Raw genomic sequence first — 16,407 nt, forward strand, 5'->3', positions numbered from 1 at the left:
TTTACAATAAAGCGAGCTTCCTTTTTTCTTGAATCAGCTTTGGTCCATGCACCAAAACACATGGTCCACCATAAATTACCATGGACTCGGTAAAGTGTTGTTGAATGTATTCTTTAACTTTTTCATCTTCTGCACCAGGCTGAAGCCAAATAAAGGGAATGCCACACTTTTTGGCTTCTTCCAGCACCTTCAAGGTAATCTTTGGTGACGTAATGACAGAAATGGACGTTACTCTAGGACGAGGAAGGTCTGAAATTGAGGAGCGGGTTTCTAGGCCTTCTATGATTTTTTCTTTCTATAAAATGATTGACCTTTGATTACCAAAAGTTAACCTGGTATAGGCATTCTTAAAATGATGTTACAGGATGAATGGGCGTGACATCGACGTCAAAACTTTGGTACCTGTGGTTTCAGAGAAAATCTGTAAGATCTTTTCTTAGTATGGTTTGAAGCCATTAATACGTATAGATCACTAACCATCTCAACACTTTATTTCCATATTTATCGCGAGAAGTGCTGGCACCTACTACAGCAAAGCATGAACTTTCGAAAAAATTTCTAGCTATAAGGCTCCAAGCTGCTGACATTAGGCTTTGAATCGTTGTATTGAGGAGAAACTCTTGAAAAGTGAATAAGTTTAAAGTGTGCAAAATAAATTCAGAAACTTTTAAGAGTTTTATATTATTTTAGATGCAGCTATTCGAGCCAAATAAGGATAACACATTATAAAGATCAGCAGCCTTCTTTCGCACATTATCCTAAGCTTGAAGTAAACCTAGCAATACAATGATCAATACTGACAACAATCGTTTCACAGAATTTTAGAAGGCAGACATAATCTAAGAAGTAGAGTAAAGTAGCAACAGCTAAACAGAATACTACTGCTTGCTGTTCTAGTATTGCCTATAACTCACAAAACACAAAACACAAAACACAACAACTTCAACAATTGGGCACCAAAATCGAAGAATACCCTAGCACAAACAAAAGAGGAATCAGTAAATGACCTAAGGACGCATTTTTTCAAAAAGAGATAAAAGTAACGAAGAGTCTTCTCATCATTTAGGTGATAACTACACGGAAGCTGAAAATACAAATAATACAAAGCTAACAGTATAGCAGTAAGATACAGACAAACGCTAGTAGCCTTTAAATGATGTTACTACAGTACAGCAATATCTTTCGCATCTGCGTACGGGATACCTTTCCTTTTTTTTTTTTTTTTTTTTTTTTGTGCGGATGTATGTTTTAAGGTTTTCGAGTCCTAGGACACATCAGTTACATATGAAAACAATCAAATTAAGGTACAATGCCATTTTTCAGCGGCAATTTCCGCGCAAAGTTAGGCTCAAGACAACTAATGAGTTAACCCAACCAAACCAGCGGCTTTATTATAACAAAAAAATAAACTACATCTATCAGCCGATGGTTGAGTCTGCCACAATTAACAGAACTTTCTTCAAAGCAATTTGGTTATTTTGCCGACACCTTTTGTTCGTCCTTCTCTGAAAATCAGTCGACTACCAATATTTAAATATTCTGGTTGTTTGACAAACTCGAACTCCTGGATGAAAATAAAAAAAAGATTACTGACATAAGCATTTGCAGGCACAAATGCCTGAAATAAAAACGCAAACAATTAAATGCCTTACAACTTTCGCTCGATCACCTGTCCTTAATATAGTTTGCTCAGTTGTTGTAATGATTCTTGCTGTTTGCCTTACAGCACCGCAATGCACCATGGCCTGATAATTGGATTTTATTGTAGTAGAGTGATACAGAATCAAGATTTCTGCCTCAAACCGTTTTGACGCTTTAGGCAAAGCACTGAGGGGAGCATCTTTATCATACTCTAATAATACCTGCCCTTTACGAAGATTATTCCTTCTCACATTTTTCAATGCAAATGTGACAGACTGACCAGCATAAGCTACTGGCACCGGTACTCTTTTGCGATGAATACCCTTAATGGTGGTTACTATAAATTGCCCAGCATAGTCGGGACCCAATAATACCTTATCTCCTACATGAATAACACCAGTCTTGACGACACCATTAACAACAGTACCAACGAACGGTACCGAATATGTTTCATTTATCTCAAAGTGAAAGGACTGAGAAGCATCATACTGGGTAAGCGAAGGTAGGATATTGAGGAAGTTGCGGACGAGATCAAGGCCTTGACCTGTGACGTTACTAACTTTGAAAACAGGGCATAAACGTTCACTGACAAAGTTTTGCTGTTGAATTATCAACATAATTGCGTTAGTATAACTCTTGCCGACATTGTATCCATGACCAATTTTGAGACTTACAGCTGTTATAACTACGTCTCGGTTAGTCTCAACAAACAGAGGAATTTTTCGACATGATTTCGATTTTAGAATGCGCGTTAATTGTTTGACAGTGGATTCCAATACATGAGCAGGGCATCGATCAATTTTTGTTATAACCACGAATACAGGAATATTCAATGATAAGGACAAAGCTAAATGCTCTTTTGACATACCGATCATTCCTGCATTCGCTCCGACCTGCACATAACATATAAAAATATCTATCAATAGGTATTCCCTGTATTGTAAAACAGAGTATAAGCATCATACATACCATGAGCATAGCAAATTCAGGTGCACTACCTGTCATTCCTGAAACAGTAGTTTTTAAATATTTTTCATGCCCTGCTAAATCAACAAAGCTTAAAACTTTGGCTGCCTTATCGGTTATCTCTTCCCAATGGTGTCTTCTGGTGGACTGTATCATATTGGACTTGGAATCAAACCCTAGTATTTCACCGCCTATGCTAGACGTTCTACCAGATTCAATTTCATGCTTATGACGGAAAAGATTTACTCTGGCCTTTCCGCGACCATCATCCAGGACACCTTTAGTTAGAACACCCAGCATGGTTGACTATATTATATCTGTCAAAATTCTGCGCATTTTATTCTTTCAACATACTTTGTGAACTGTACCTTTCCTGCATCTACATTGCCAATCACCGCTATTCTTATTTCTAAAGCGTTTTGAATTGACTTGGGACGCTTCCTGATCATTAGATGTGCTACTAAATTTTTGCTCGAGTCAGTGTCATCTTTGACAGTTATTGAAGATGGTGTAGAATTGGCTCTGGCATTTTCTTTTTCACACCCGTCATCTGTTAGATTAACTGCAGCTTTCTGCGTCGCGTCTGTTGTTATTGCTGCATAGTCGTTCAACTCGTCGATATTAGCAGCATCAGCGCCTAATTCGTCACAAATAGTATGTACCAGCATCAAACAAGATTGAAATTCTTTATTTGTTAAATTCATAGGACTGCCGTCGTCTATTGTAAGACATTTATATCAGCATCAGAATGAATTTTCAATAGCTGCTATAGATCGTGAGCACAGACCTTCTATGCCGATTTCAAAAAGAGTTTCACCTTTTCCTTGCTCTAAACGCTTTGATAACATCCTTTTAAAATATTCTTTCTCTTGCTCTTTAGATGCTAGTAGTATTTCCTAACATACGACAGTCCAATGTAAATGTCAATTATATGATTGACCCACTTCCGAGAGACAACGAGTAAATTTGATTATTTTACTTTTAATGATCTACTGTCAAAATACTCTCCAGCGTGATCAGTTTGTATGAGACAATCAAGGATATCATCTACTATAGTACTTTCGTTCGTACATTGATGCTGTTCATTCTCTCCCCTCGACTTTTGATCTGCTTTAATTGATAACTTTCTGCTTAGTCTAGAAGCTACCGTCGTTGCTCCAACCTCTGGTTGATTGTTGCTGGTACTATGGTCTTTTTTCTGAACCATAATAGTCATATTGATTTGGTATAGTATTGTCGTTAGCGAGGAAAAAATAAATGATAAGTGTTTTAAAAAAAAGAAGTAATTTAAGAGGAAAAAAGAATATAAATACCAAAAATAATGCAGCCTGTTCGGAAGAACAATGCCAATGACAGATTTCACCAGTTCCTCCGCAGCAAAATGAAAGGAGCTTCTTTTCACGTGCACAAACGAGAAGCCGTCTCCCTTCTCATTTGTTTGCATCAACACAGGTTCTACAGTTTATAACAATGACTCATATGTATTAACTTCGTTGCTGCGTAAAAGCTGCGGTTGTAAAGTGCGTGGAGCCATTCGAAAAAGGAGCCTATACAATTTTTTTAAATGTTTCCGAAAAAAAAAACCAAAAAAAAAAGCTTCATTGTACTGATAATCAATGAGTAGAGTTATATACATATTGTTTGAAATACAATCTTTAGATAAATTGCATATATCAAATCAAGTTTATAAATCGCATTCTTGTTATGATATTACATACGACGCCTTCACTCATTGATGCATAATGGGATCCGTGAGAAAAAATGATTGGCTAAAAATTTGTTTCAACTCATCCGTGAAGAGTACACATTAAAAAATTTTCCAGGTGCAGATTTTCCGGACTCATCTCTTCTTTCCAAAATAACACTTTTTCAGTGAAAAGGGATCATTTTTACTATGGAATTGCCAAAAGTCGATCTATTCACTCACGACAATAATCAGTTATTGACCACACTTAAGGAAAAACAATCCTCCTTTGATGGTCTAATTGTTGTCTATACCAACAAGGACGATCTTTGCAACCTTATTCCTGCTGCCAAAACTTATTTTGAATTAGACGCTTCCTTCGGTGATGCTTTGCAAGTTCTCTTTAGTGAAACTAAACAACCTCACGCACGTATGCTGCTTGCACCTACTGGCTCCCTCTACAATGACTTTGATGACGCTCGTCGTTTCAAGGATATCGCATTTGCTGCTGGTAAGAAGGCTTTAAAAATGGGTATGAAATCTCCTCTTGTCTGTTTCGCCGACGAACCCTGTCAGGAGACAAACTCTCAGTGGACGCATGATGAAAACCTCAAGGAATACCAGCACTTTTTGGAAGTTACCATGCTAGGCTTATTAGAGTCATGTTTTGAGCCTATTGATGTTCGACAATTCATGAAGAATGTAGAGACTTTTGAACGCCTCGGTTTTGTTGCCTCGTCAAAGAATGCCAATAGCTGTTCTATCGAAAGAGTGGCAGCTATCGAAGCTGGTCGTCGTATCTCCAAAGATATTGGTAATCCTGATCCTGAGAAAATGTCCCCTATCAACATTGCCAAATACATTGAAGAGCAATTTAAAGACATAGATAATGTGAAGGTCACTATCATTAGTAATATTGAGGAAATTAAGAAGAATTATCCTTTGGCTCATGCTGTTACACGCGCTTCTTTGGCTGTTGAACGTCATCATCCCAGATTTGTCCATTTTGAATACAAGTCCCCTGATCAAGCCAAAGTAAAGGAAAAGTAAGTGTTTTTTTTTCGCTTGATCAAACGATAGCACCGATTGGATTTTAGAATACTTATCTTACGTTCATGCATTCTTATTTCGTTAGTTTGTACTTTGTTGGTAAGGGTGTCACTTATGATACTGGTGGAGCCGATATTAAATGCAGTGGTCACATGAGAGACATGTCTCGTGACAAATGTGGTGCTGCTGCTGTCGCTGGTTTCTTTAAGACTATATCGATGTTATCACCCGAAAAGGTCAATGTTACTGGCGCCATCGCTCTTGTGCGTAATTCTGTTGGCCCCGATATGTATGTCAGTGATGAAGTTATTGTGGCCCGTAGCGGTAAACGTGTTCTTGTTGGTAACACTGATGCTGAGGGACGCATGGTCATGACAGATTTACTTTGTGAATTCAAGGAAAGAGCTTTGGCCGACGGTAACGGAAAGCCCTCTTTCTTGTTCACATGTGCTACTTTAACTGGTCATGCTATTAGAGCTTATAGCGGTTATGGCATCACCTTGGACAATGGTGTTGCTCGTCAGCATAAAATCAGTAAGCGTGTTTATGATGCTGGTCATATCTTTGCTGATCCTTTTGAAATTTCGACGTTGCGCCGTGAAGATTTGACTTGTGTCCATGCCGGCAGTTCTAATGAAGATTTGGTTTCTGCTAATGATAAGCCCTCTACTATGACAGATCGTGGTCATCAATATCCTGCTGGTTTCATGTTGCAAGCTGCTGGTTTAGAAAAATATGGCGTGGATTCTAAGGAAGTGTCCATCGGTTATACTCACCTTGATATTGCTGGTTCAGCTGAGACTATTGGCTCTGAGGGCTGGAGTTTACCTCGTGTTACTGGCTCACCTGTGGCTGCCCTTACTGGAGCTTTCCTTTGTTAAAAGTTCACTTATCATACAACTTATCTGTATATATCAATTGCAAATATTAATTGTAAGTCTTCGATAGACAAACATACAATCCAAAATTATAAAAACATATTTCACGTAGAACTCTCCAGCATTGACCTCATCAAAGTTTGAATAAAAAGTTTCAAAAAAAAAGACGACTTTCTCAACTGCCAAGTAGTTCATTGAGATGAGACCAGGGATTTTTATTAGTCTGTTTTCTTGAAGAATTGTTTATGTTCAGGAACAGGTGTGATCAAGGTATCCTTCTCTAATGCTGCTACCATGTTCTCTAGCACCAACTTTTCCATTTTGTATTGGGATTCGTTCGTAAAAGTGCCGATATGTGGCAGTAAAACGCACCGTGGATTCGTCAGTAAACCTTTCGAAATCACCGGTTCGTCTTCAAATACATCCAACCCAGCTGCTAAAACCTTACCCCGTTCCAGAGCATTGACCAACGCGTTTTCATTGATCACTTTACCACGTGCCGTATTAACAATGATAACGTCATCCTTCATCTTACTAAACTCTTCGTAATTTAACAAATGCTTGGTCCCTTCGTTTAAAGGACAATGAATAGATAGGATATCTGATGTCGCTAGAAAAGTGTCAAAGTCCACGTAGTTCAAATGATACTCCTTCTCCAGTGCCTCTGGTAGTTGATGACGATTGTAATACTGTATCTTGGCCAAACCAAATCCAAGCATGCGTTTTGCTAACGTTCTGCCAATACCTCCTGCGCCCAAGATACCCAAGACTTTATTCTGCGGGTCAGTACCCATACGGACACCATCCCGCCAACGACCCTCGCGTAAGTTTTTAGCTGCTGCCCAAGCATTTCGGCAAGTCATTAGAATTAAGAGGGCTGCAATATCGGCGGTTGCATCATCTACAGCCAAAGGGGTATGTGACACATGAATGGAACGCTTCGAACAAGCATGTACATCAATTGAATCATAACCAGCACCACAATAAACAATGTACTTTAATTTTTCAGGCAAATGGGACACAAGTTCAGCATCAAAGGGGCCTACGACTTGACCTGACTCGGGTGAACGATATATAATGGGAACATCTTTATACTTCGTAGCACAGTCTTCAAAGAAGCCTTGACGTGATTTAGAAGTATAATATTCAATTGAGTACTTTTGACGCAAGTCTTGTAAAATATCGGTTGCAAAATCGATACAGCCAACAATAAGAACTTGAGGTGCCATACTTTTATTATATAAAGACAGAAACGTACAGGTGTGTGTTTATATCACCTTTTATAAGAGCAAAAGAAAAGAGAAAGAAGGAGAAAAGTCAGTAAACTGCGGCATAAAACGGGAATTGGTAGAATTGGTGGTGTTCTGACTTTCAGAAACCACAACTTTTATTGTTACAGTGTTTAAATCTTGGAGTCTCGTTTGAGGCCCACCATTTTTTTGCTGACGGACTTTTTTGCATTGTATTGACGTGTGAGACCCAGATTCAACCACTAGTGCCTTTACTTATAAGGCAAGATTATAAGTACTTCGCTCCAAACGAGTGCTTATAATTAGAAACTACATAGCCAGGCTTGTACTGACAATGATAGATTCAATCTACTGTTCTATATTTATTGTTTTTCATATTATAAAGAGACATACAACGCAAACATACAACACAATAATAATAAGCGACTTGGTTTTCAATGATGGCGGAATACACTGAATGATTGGTAACAATATAGTAATACATGAAAGTACTCAAATAGTTGTTGCTTATAGCATAGCGAACCGTCCAGTCAACACCTCGAAGGATGGAAGGAAAAACCAAGTTTAAAGCGAGGGAAAAATACAGAAAAGTATTGGATTTATACATAAGGCTTTGTACATATTATATATAAACGGTGTATTAAGAAACAGAGGTTCCATGACGATGACCAAAAATTAAGCTTCTTCCTTACCGATTACGTTATGAAGTGAGGTAAAAGGTTTAGACGACACTCTGATGGATGTCCTTATCCCCGCTCGGTAAAGAAACCATTCTGGCATATGCGTAGTTGTAATTCTATAAATTAAGCAGAAATTCCTTGGCCTAAATTAAAGAAAGTTTTCAACTGCTTTTTTGCTAAACACAGCCAGTATGGAGCAAATGAAAGACATTGACTTATCAGTTACGCAATGGTGTGTAAAAGTGCAACAAGTGTCAGTATAATTGCAATCCTTTCGAAAAGGACGCTATCAAGATTGCCTACAGACTAGTTCAAGTCTTGAGCCTGGTTAATTTTTGATAACTCACAGGGTAGTGCGAAATTTCAATATGAAAAATATATATTGAAATTGTGAAGTGTATTAAAGGGTCAAAAAGCTTTACTGATTAAGCTTAAAAAAATTTTTATCGATTTTGAAAAATAATAAGAAAAAAAAAATCTATTCCTATTTACAGACATTCTATTCTTTAAACGCAAAACACTGTAAAACTCTCCGTTGTGGGTTTTAACGTAAGCTTTCGGTATTAAGAATTAAAGAAATAGAAAGATTAATATATAACACAAAGGTGTCTTTCTGAGGATACAAATCTAATAAATTACATAAATTTTGTTATTTTCACGGAAAATGATAGTGTCCGTTGCAGACTCAGAATAATTTTCAATGAAGCTATTGCGGTTATAAGATATCCATTCAAGGATAGTAGCTTTGATTTGCTCATCAGGAACGAGCAGAGGTATTTCTTCGTCTATTGGTATATTGGGGTTTTGTTGCTGACGTCGACTTTGTTGAGTATTGTAAGCAATGTGAAACGTGTATGGGTCAATGACTATCAGTATCAATTTGAGAACTACCTTTGGTTGCCCTGTTAAATGGTGATAAGCGCGATATAAATGAGGCCCCAACTTTTTGCGTGTGATGATGTAATTGTCAATCTGGTATGATTCCGTAAAGAAGAGTCCTAGATACTGCTTCTTTCTCTTCTTTTGAGTATGGATCATCATAACCGCCGAATGTTGATTGATGGTATAAGTGCTCGAAGAGGGTGCGATACTTCTAGGAGGATGAATAAAATTTGTTGGCGCAATGGAGGCGGTGGCGTTGGTTGTTGTTGCAGGGATAGCTGATGATGTGGTAGCAAGTGACACAGTAGTCGAGCAGGCGTAAAAATCTCCTTGATACTGTCGTGTTGAATGATCAACAGCAGATCCAGTGAGAGGCATGGAAGGTAGCGGCTTTTTTGAGCGTGTAAGACGCTTTGTTGACGGAGGGTTAATAGTAGATGATGGAGCTAGAGAGGAGATACGCGGTTCGGAAGGAAGAGCTTTCTTCATTCGAATTCCATCCGTCTTATTCTCCTGTACAAACGCTATCAAAATGCAAGATATTGATTGTACGTCAATATACACCGAATGCTTCAGGAATGCAGGCTATGATGGTATGTTGCTCACCCTCATCTTCGTTGTTCTCTACTTCAAATAGCTCTTGCTTGCCCTTATCGTCATAGAGCTCAATAATGGTTGCTTCCGTTGATGATGTTGGTAACTGGGTAATATAATTCTATAATATCCATGAATACAATACTTTTGCTTTTTTTGCATACTTCAAATGGTAAATAGGTTTACCTTATTACTCGATGGTGGCTGAATGTTATTGCTGCTGCTGCCGTCACTATAATATCGTAATAGTTGGATTTGATATTGCATCCTTTGAGTGATATTAATAACAGAAGTGTATGCTTCTTTGTTATTCATATCCTTTTCTTCCAATAAGCGAATATAGTCATCATATCTTCTGTTCATATTTCCATATTTCAGCTGCTTACAATGACGGATACACAGACGAGACAATAAAAAGTAAAAGGCTGGCTCACCGAGTTATAAAATTTATATTCATGTATACAGCCAAAAACAATTCTACAGGAGCTTAAATGAAAAAAAAGGGAAAGGTATTTAGTTTAAAGAGAATAAAGATAACAAGAGAAACAAAATTTCATTAAGGAGGTGTCAAGCTTTTGCTGCTGCTCTGTCCTAATCTGCACCCTTTTTTTTTTTTTTTTTTTTGGGTTAACCTTTTTAAGTTACCCCTATTCCTTGTCCTTTGCATTTGTGAAAGAAAAAGTTGCATAACACATACGATGATGATACTTGTGGGTCAATTCGTCATCTTAACTGTGTACGTGGGTATAAAAATGAAATACGTAGTACTGGTAATAGTGACAATAGTATCCAGTTTACTTACATAATCAAGCAATATCCTCTTAAGGGTCATACTTCAATAAAACTTTCTGTCCAAAGAATGGTTCCTGTCGGCGGATAAGCTTTTTCCAAGGATGGGGAAAAAAGAAAAAGTCATTAATTTATTATATTCGGGAAGACTAAGATATAACTATATGAGAACATCTCTTGCACGCAAGTATGCTGTTGTTGGTATATTTGCGAACTCAAAAAACCAAAAAAAAAAGAAGAAAGTATTTCGTAAAGGAGTCATATATGGTACATAAATTATCTACCTAGTATAAACAGCTGGCCTTTCGAAAGAAAATTATCTTACGGCCAGCGTCAGTCAATCAAATGCAGCGTTTATGACGATGCATGAGCAAAGGACAGTAAAAAGTGTAGCATAGATATCTAAAGGAAAGAACATGATAATAAGTTAGAATGAACAAATGTAGGTTTTTAAGCTATAGTTTCGGTTAGCAAGCAGTGCCAAGGCATAAGTCTTAAATTGTTGTTGAAAGGAATGTCTTAATACTAGGTAGGAATTTAACTGACACGGCAGGATTAGTGTCGGCTGTAGTGGTATTTACAGTTTTTAATGAAGAGGTGAGTTCTGTAATGTCAGTACCAGAACGGTAAATGCTATGAAAAGAAGGGACAGATGGCCGCCAAGCGAACATTGTATTATTCTCAGTATCATTAATATCTCTGATGGAAACACAGCCCTTTTCTGCAGAGCTATTCATGTCCATGGTAAGAAGAGGGGATTGTTGATATGTTGATTGAAGGGGTAATCTTGGACAAGCTGAATATAGCGATGACAACGAAGAGAATGACAAAGAAGTGTCTGTGCTGCTGCTACTAATGATACTGCTACTTGTTGAGCTTATAGTGGGCGATAAGATAGATTGGGTGGATGTACGACATGTTAAAGACCCAAGAAATGTGTCTGATTCAGTCGAAGAAGCCGTCTTTCCCTTCTCTATTTCGAATCTAATAGTAGCATTATCTACCAATGGTTGATGATTCATTTGCTGCTTAATCCGGGAAGTCACGAAAGGAATTTGCTGCCCAGGTACAATCTGATTCAATGGTCTCCATTGAAGCTGAAAATGCTTTCTCTTCTTTGGACTTGCTGATGTTGTTATTGCGGAACCATCCAAGGTGGCAATACAGTGCTTCGGCAATGGTATTCCTGGATGAGTTACTTTATGATGATTCATTAAAGCAATCTTTTGAGCAAAATGTTCGTGACATCCTTCTGCCAAGCATAGATAAGGTTGTTTCCCTGCATGGATACGCCTGTAAAAGAAAATGAACGTTATTAGCTTTACTCCACAGTTGTTACCATATAGGAATAGGTGTTAAGGGTTGAGTGATTTACCTGTGACGGGCTAAGGATGAACTATCGCTAAATGCCTTTTGACAGTTCCTAAATTCACAAATGTGTGGGCGCTCGCCAGAATGCGTCCTCCAGTGGACTTTCAAAGCAGAACGTTGTATGAAGCTTTTACCACATATGTGACAGACGAAAGGTCTTTCGTTTGTATGAATACGCATATGGCGTACTAAATCTGAGCGACGAGCAAAGGCTGACTTGTTGCATACTGGGCATGGATATGGCTTTGAAGTCATTGTTTTTGCTTTGGTTGTGGGCTTTTGATCGAATGAAGTGTCCTCATTGCTATGTATAAGCTTGCTAATATCCATTAGTCGTTGATTTGAGAGAAGATTGAGCTGCAAGGAAGAAAAGGAAAGATGACCAAAATATTAGAGTATTTATAAAGGTCTTTGCTTATCTGAACAACGGCCTCCACTTCATTTTTCCAACTGTATGACAGTTGATTGGAAGAAAGTAAGGAGAAGCGAGTAGAGACTACTTTATCATTTTGGGGGGGGGAAGAGAGCGTTAACCAAAGCGAATCTTGACACTTTGTGCATTGCAATTGGAAAAAGAAAGGGAGAACAATGTTGTATACTGGTCACTAACAGGTGAACCAAAAATGATGGATAACCAAAAAAACATACATAAAGTCCTTTGCAGCCTGGCTTACTCTACAGCACATTGTTAGTCTAAAGAAGTTATGTAGATAGATTTGATGTATTGGCGTGGCAATATCTTTGGTGCATAGAATTTAACAGTACCTGTGCTTTTATTATTCAGGAAGTAACTGTCAGGTATATAAGTGCATGCTATCAAGGCCATGTCAATTAACACCCTTTACTTTTATAAATATGGAAATCGCAAGTTTTAGCTTACAAAGCATAGGTCTTGTTCCCTTTAGGAAATGAGACATTTTATTAAAAGGAGTGAAGATTCAAACTGATCTTCAACAACAAGCTTCAAATTTTCGCATTTTTGCTTTATTTGTTTAAAATCCCATAATTATCATTTCAGATTCGGTATAAGCTGCCAGCACACTATTACCAGCCTCCTTTGATCCTCATCACACTTGTGGCTTTCCATGCAGATCTGGATATGCACGCATATTCTTCGATGACAAAAGAATCGCTGAAAGATAGTTGGCCAACCCCCAATTCTCCTTTCTACACTTGCTTCATGTTTCCATATATGTCATAGTGAGCTTAGTAACTATCAGAGATAACTCTATATCTCTCTTCTACTTGTTCAAGTCTTTCTACTTGTCATGTTCTCTTTCTAATCAAGTTTATTGGCTTATAAAGATATTTCGCGTTCTTTATACTGTTCCTTTACTGATGTATCCAAACAATCCTGTCAGTCAAAAAAGAGTAAAAAAGGGTATGAAATAGAGCGCAAACAAAAAGAACGCATTAGTCCATTTATTATTTGTTTGTAACTGTATTCAGTAAATAGTAGTAATTAAATAACTAAAATATTAGGGTTACGTATTTTGATCGCATGAATTGTAAACTGTGTCCATTGTTATAGAATTGATTTGTTTTTCCCTCTTTGACCTATGGCTTTGTAACATATATAGGATGAACTTTTCCCTTGTCCTTGGCTGTCCATTCAAGACGCTTGGCAATACTATAGACCATTCAAAGAACAAAATTAAGAAATAATAAAGCAGGTTAGCAATGTCCCAGCGTATAACGTTATGTTAGTTAGAGATACTTGCCCATCTTCAATATCGAATGCCCAAGCATGTACAGTTAACTGTTGCCCCCTCTTCCAAGCATTTTGCACAATGGTTGAATGACAAACATTTTCGGCTGAGTGAATAGCATTGAGTTCAATCAACCGACGCAGACGCTTTGTATCGTCTTTAATATCTACAAGTTCTTCTTCGTGAACTAGTATTGATTATTGGAAATGTCAGATCGGTGTGATTAAACGCTGACGTGGTCTTGCTTCACTTACGTCGGTAAACATCTTTGATATTTCTCAACCAGTTATCAATCAAACCAAATTGCTCATGACCTTGAGCGGCAGTAACACCACCACAGTTGTAGTGACCTAAACAGCACGTTCGTTCCGAACAAAAGAATTGAAAAGGAACATTAGCGCACAGAATCATCTTAACAGGATAGTTGTGTTACATCCCCATATAGGGACATGATCTCTCATACCACAAACGATAATATGCTCCACCTTCAATACCTCTACGGCATATTGTAGCACAGATAAACAATTCAGGTCGGAATGACTAACGACGTTGGCGATATTACGATGAACAAACACCTCACCCGGTGGTAAAGACAAGACGATATTGGCAGGGACGCGAGAATCAGAGCAACCTACATACCCGAGAATGCGAAAAAAAAAAGAAAATAATTTCTTCAATGAGTATCTAAAGCTCAAGACAGGTATTAGAACAGCTCATCCACACTTTACCGATCCATAAGATCTTGGGTTCTTGCTTGTGAGCGATGTTACTTAAGAATGTAGGGTCCTCCTTCATGACAGCAGCAGCCCATTTCTTATTATTCTCCAGTACGCCATCCAAATGAATATCATTTGGATCAAATTTATTCAATGTATTAAAACTGATAGGTGCAGTATTCCTGGTATTTTCAGTCATGGGTCTTTAGTGTGCGTTTGGAAGAAGAATTGCAAAATAGATAAAAAAGAAAAGCCAAAAGAGAAACAAATGAATGTCTAAAACCTGCGTGTGGGGTTCCTGTCTGGTTTTATGAAGTTTTCGTAACTCCAATCTTAACCTTAGTTTTTTGGGGTCGACGGACTTTCATTCTTATCAACAAACGTAAGCAGAATGTTGTCAGTCCATCTTAGGTCCCATTTTTTAATTTTAAAAAATAACCAATCACCAAAGTTCACAAAAACGGTTGGTTATCTCTTTTCGGTTGATTTCAAGATTAGCGGTTTTTTTTACAGATCACGAAAGAAGTCCTTTGGTTGACGTGTCTTTTGTTTTTTGTTACTCTTCTGTTGCTCATGAGCACCTGTTATGACATCATTGCTTTTCGATGAAGCCATAACAGTGTCTACATCTCTCTTTTTCTTTTTCTCACTTTTGTTTATATCAGTCGTTTCGTCATCGTTTATCGCATCTGTTTCTTTTTTTTCGTCGAATAGATATTGTACATTCCAAAACTTCAATTTCAAATCGTGTGCGCAACTTGCTAAATATCGCTGTTGTTCGTACTGGCCCATCTTTATACATTCTATAGGAAAATCTTCTCCATGATCGCCCAAAATACCCTCAAATTGGTACTTTGGTAAAAACGATATCATACGTAATAACCCATCGTTCCCGCCCGTGCAAATCGTTTCGTCATCCAACGGACAAATGGCGTCGATCGAATTGGGGTGTCCCAATAATTTTCTTGCTTTTTCGTCTGCCCCATTCCACGTCAGTTCACTCCAATTCCAGCTGTAAAGAACGCCCTTCTCTGATCCAGCAATCAATCTGCTTCCATTCTATATGTGTACACATGATATCGTGCGTGTATCAATAATTTGCAATGCTTCCATCCTCAACAGTATCGTTTTACCTCTAAGATAGCCAAGGACAGCAGTCCATCATCATTTACTTGAGAAGACATCTGAACCGTTTTATCCGATGGTTTTCTCAGATCATACACAGAAAGCAGTCCATCGCCTCTATCATCACTATAGGTTAGCTGATAGAAAACCCCATTTATTTCAAACCCTCTTGCCGTGAAATTTACCCAGTGGCTACCAAAGCTGATTTCAGTTCATTGTATTTTAAATCCGATATATAATCCTCATGAACTTTGTATTCTTGAACAGCTTTGCATGTTCGCATATCCCAGATCTACAGATAAATAAGCTATGACTCTTCCCCCATAAATTATCAACATATTCGCAATATTGATTTATATCTTACTTTGACTATGCCTTCATCGTCTCCTGTAGTTAGCAGATGGGTATCTAAGTTACACATCTTATTGATAGGGTATCTAATGAGAATGTTCGAATCGGTCAGGCTTTGTGCGATCTTAAGTAACACTCGCTCCTCAAATTCATCTTTACTTGTGTGCTTTGGGTATCTTATATAATATTCGACCGTCTGACGCTGCGTCGAGTGCCTGAATTGATTTATCGCTGGATATTGATAACACATGTGCTCCACTGGGTGTGAATTCCGCTCCTCTACATGACTTTTTAGAAACTTTCGTAGACCAGTGAAGTTGATTATCTTTGTTCACATTATATTCATAGCTATATTAAGAAAAGTATTAACCGTGAAGTTTGAGTGTTACAGACGACACAAGTCAGTGAAAACGGATGTTGATGTTAAGAAACTTACCATTGCACCAGTCCGTTGATGAGTCCTACGATGACCAAATTATTTGTGGGATGAAAACTAAAATCAAAAATATGATGTTTAAAGTGAATAGATTCAGGCTGTTGATCTTGGCTGCTGTTACTCTCAATAACAGACATAGATATATGTTAAATGAAAGTAAAGAATGGGTTTTGTTGCAGGAATAATACTAAGTAAATGCATTTTTTCAAAACACTTTCTGAGTTGCAAAACATCATTTTTTGTTGCTTTCCCTCCTTCGTGACTAGCTAAACTTTTCTTTAAAGT

The 16,407-nt window shown here is 37.8% G+C and overlaps 8 protein-coding genes across 8 annotated transcripts; 1 reads left to right on the forward strand and 7 right to left on the reverse strand.

The window, feature by feature from the left end:
* Position 1: 1 nt before the first annotated feature.
* Positions 2-587, reverse strand: BDF20DRAFT_905728 (NAD-P-binding protein; the record flags this gene model as incomplete). Its single annotated transcript, XM_053083199.1, has 3 exons — positions 2-295; positions 363-402; positions 478-587. The coding sequence occupies 3 exons, from the start codon at positions 585-587 to the stop codon at positions 2-4; spliced, it is 444 nt and encodes a 147-aa protein (XP_052937284.1).
* A 638-nt stretch (positions 588-1,225) lies between these two features.
* BDF20DRAFT_864756 (translation protein) lies at positions 1,226-3,327 on the reverse strand. Its single transcript, XM_053080752.1, has 4 exons — positions 2,611-3,327; positions 2,316-2,534; positions 1,653-2,240; positions 1,226-1,564 (listed from the first exon to the last, which is right to left on the reverse strand). The coding sequence occupies exons 1-4, from the start codon at positions 2,905-2,907 to the stop codon at positions 1,460-1,462; spliced, it is 1,209 nt and encodes a 402-aa protein (XP_052937285.1). The 5' UTR covers positions 2,908-3,327; the 3' UTR covers positions 1,226-1,459.
* A 1,134-nt stretch (positions 3,328-4,461) lies between these two features.
* On the forward strand, positions 4,462-6,383 carry BDF20DRAFT_864771 (uncharacterized protein). The gene is made up of 2 exons (XM_053080753.1): positions 4,462-5,337; positions 5,427-6,383. Exons 1-2 carry the CDS (start codon positions 4,502-4,504, stop codon positions 6,220-6,222), a joined length of 1,632 nt encoding a protein of 543 aa, XP_052937286.1. The 5' UTR covers positions 4,462-4,501; the 3' UTR covers positions 6,223-6,383.
* On the reverse strand, positions 6,183-7,189 carry BDF20DRAFT_449427 (D-isomer specific 2-hydroxyacid dehydrogenase). The gene is made up of 2 exons (XM_053075474.1): positions 6,349-7,189; positions 6,183-6,246 (listed from the first exon to the last, which is right to left on the reverse strand). The coding sequence occupies exon 1, from the start codon at positions 7,080-7,082 to the stop codon at positions 6,438-6,440; it is 645 nt and encodes a 214-aa protein (XP_052937287.1). The 5' UTR covers positions 7,083-7,189; the 3' UTR covers positions 6,183-6,246; positions 6,349-6,437.
* A 1,102-nt stretch (positions 7,190-8,291) lies between these two features.
* BDF20DRAFT_864776 (uncharacterized protein) lies at positions 8,292-10,249 on the reverse strand. The gene is made up of 3 exons (XM_053080754.1): positions 9,812-10,249; positions 9,638-9,746; positions 8,292-9,555 (listed from the first exon to the last, which is right to left on the reverse strand). The coding sequence occupies exons 1-3, from the start codon at positions 9,986-9,988 to the stop codon at positions 8,777-8,779; spliced, it is 1,065 nt and encodes a 354-aa protein (XP_052937288.1). The 5' UTR covers positions 9,989-10,249; the 3' UTR covers positions 8,292-8,776.
* Positions 10,250-10,798: 549 nt separating this feature from the next.
* BDF20DRAFT_449293 (uncharacterized protein) lies at positions 10,799-11,733 on the reverse strand. Its single transcript, XM_053075473.1, has one exon. The coding sequence runs from the start codon at positions 11,626-11,628 to the stop codon at positions 10,909-10,911; it is 720 nt and encodes a 239-aa protein (XP_052937289.1). The 5' UTR covers positions 11,629-11,733; the 3' UTR covers positions 10,799-10,908.
* Positions 11,659-12,040, reverse strand: BDF20DRAFT_818070 (uncharacterized protein; the record flags this gene model as incomplete). Its single annotated transcript, XM_053077318.1, has 2 exons — positions 11,659-11,707; positions 11,790-12,040. Coding segments are annotated over 2 exons (300 nt in total), but the record flags the coding sequence as incomplete, so codon positions are not given.
* A 1,399-nt stretch (positions 12,041-13,439) lies between these two features.
* Positions 13,440-15,269, reverse strand: BDF20DRAFT_818111 (carbonic anhydrase; the record flags this gene model as incomplete). Its single annotated transcript, XM_053077323.1, has 6 exons — positions 13,440-13,681; positions 13,749-13,844; positions 13,958-14,125; positions 14,223-14,374; positions 14,494-14,512; positions 14,861-15,269. Coding segments are annotated over 6 exons (1,086 nt in total), but the record flags the coding sequence as incomplete, so codon positions are not given.
* Positions 15,270-16,407: the final 1,138 nt, after the last annotated feature.

This window comes from Mycotypha africana, assembly GCF_025528875.1.
Source record: "Mycotypha africana strain NRRL 2978 chromosome Unknown BDF20scaffold_4, whole genome shotgun sequence".
NCBI classification, from domain to species: domain Eukaryota; kingdom Fungi; phylum Mucoromycota; class Mucoromycetes; order Mucorales; family Mycotyphaceae; genus Mycotypha; species Mycotypha africana.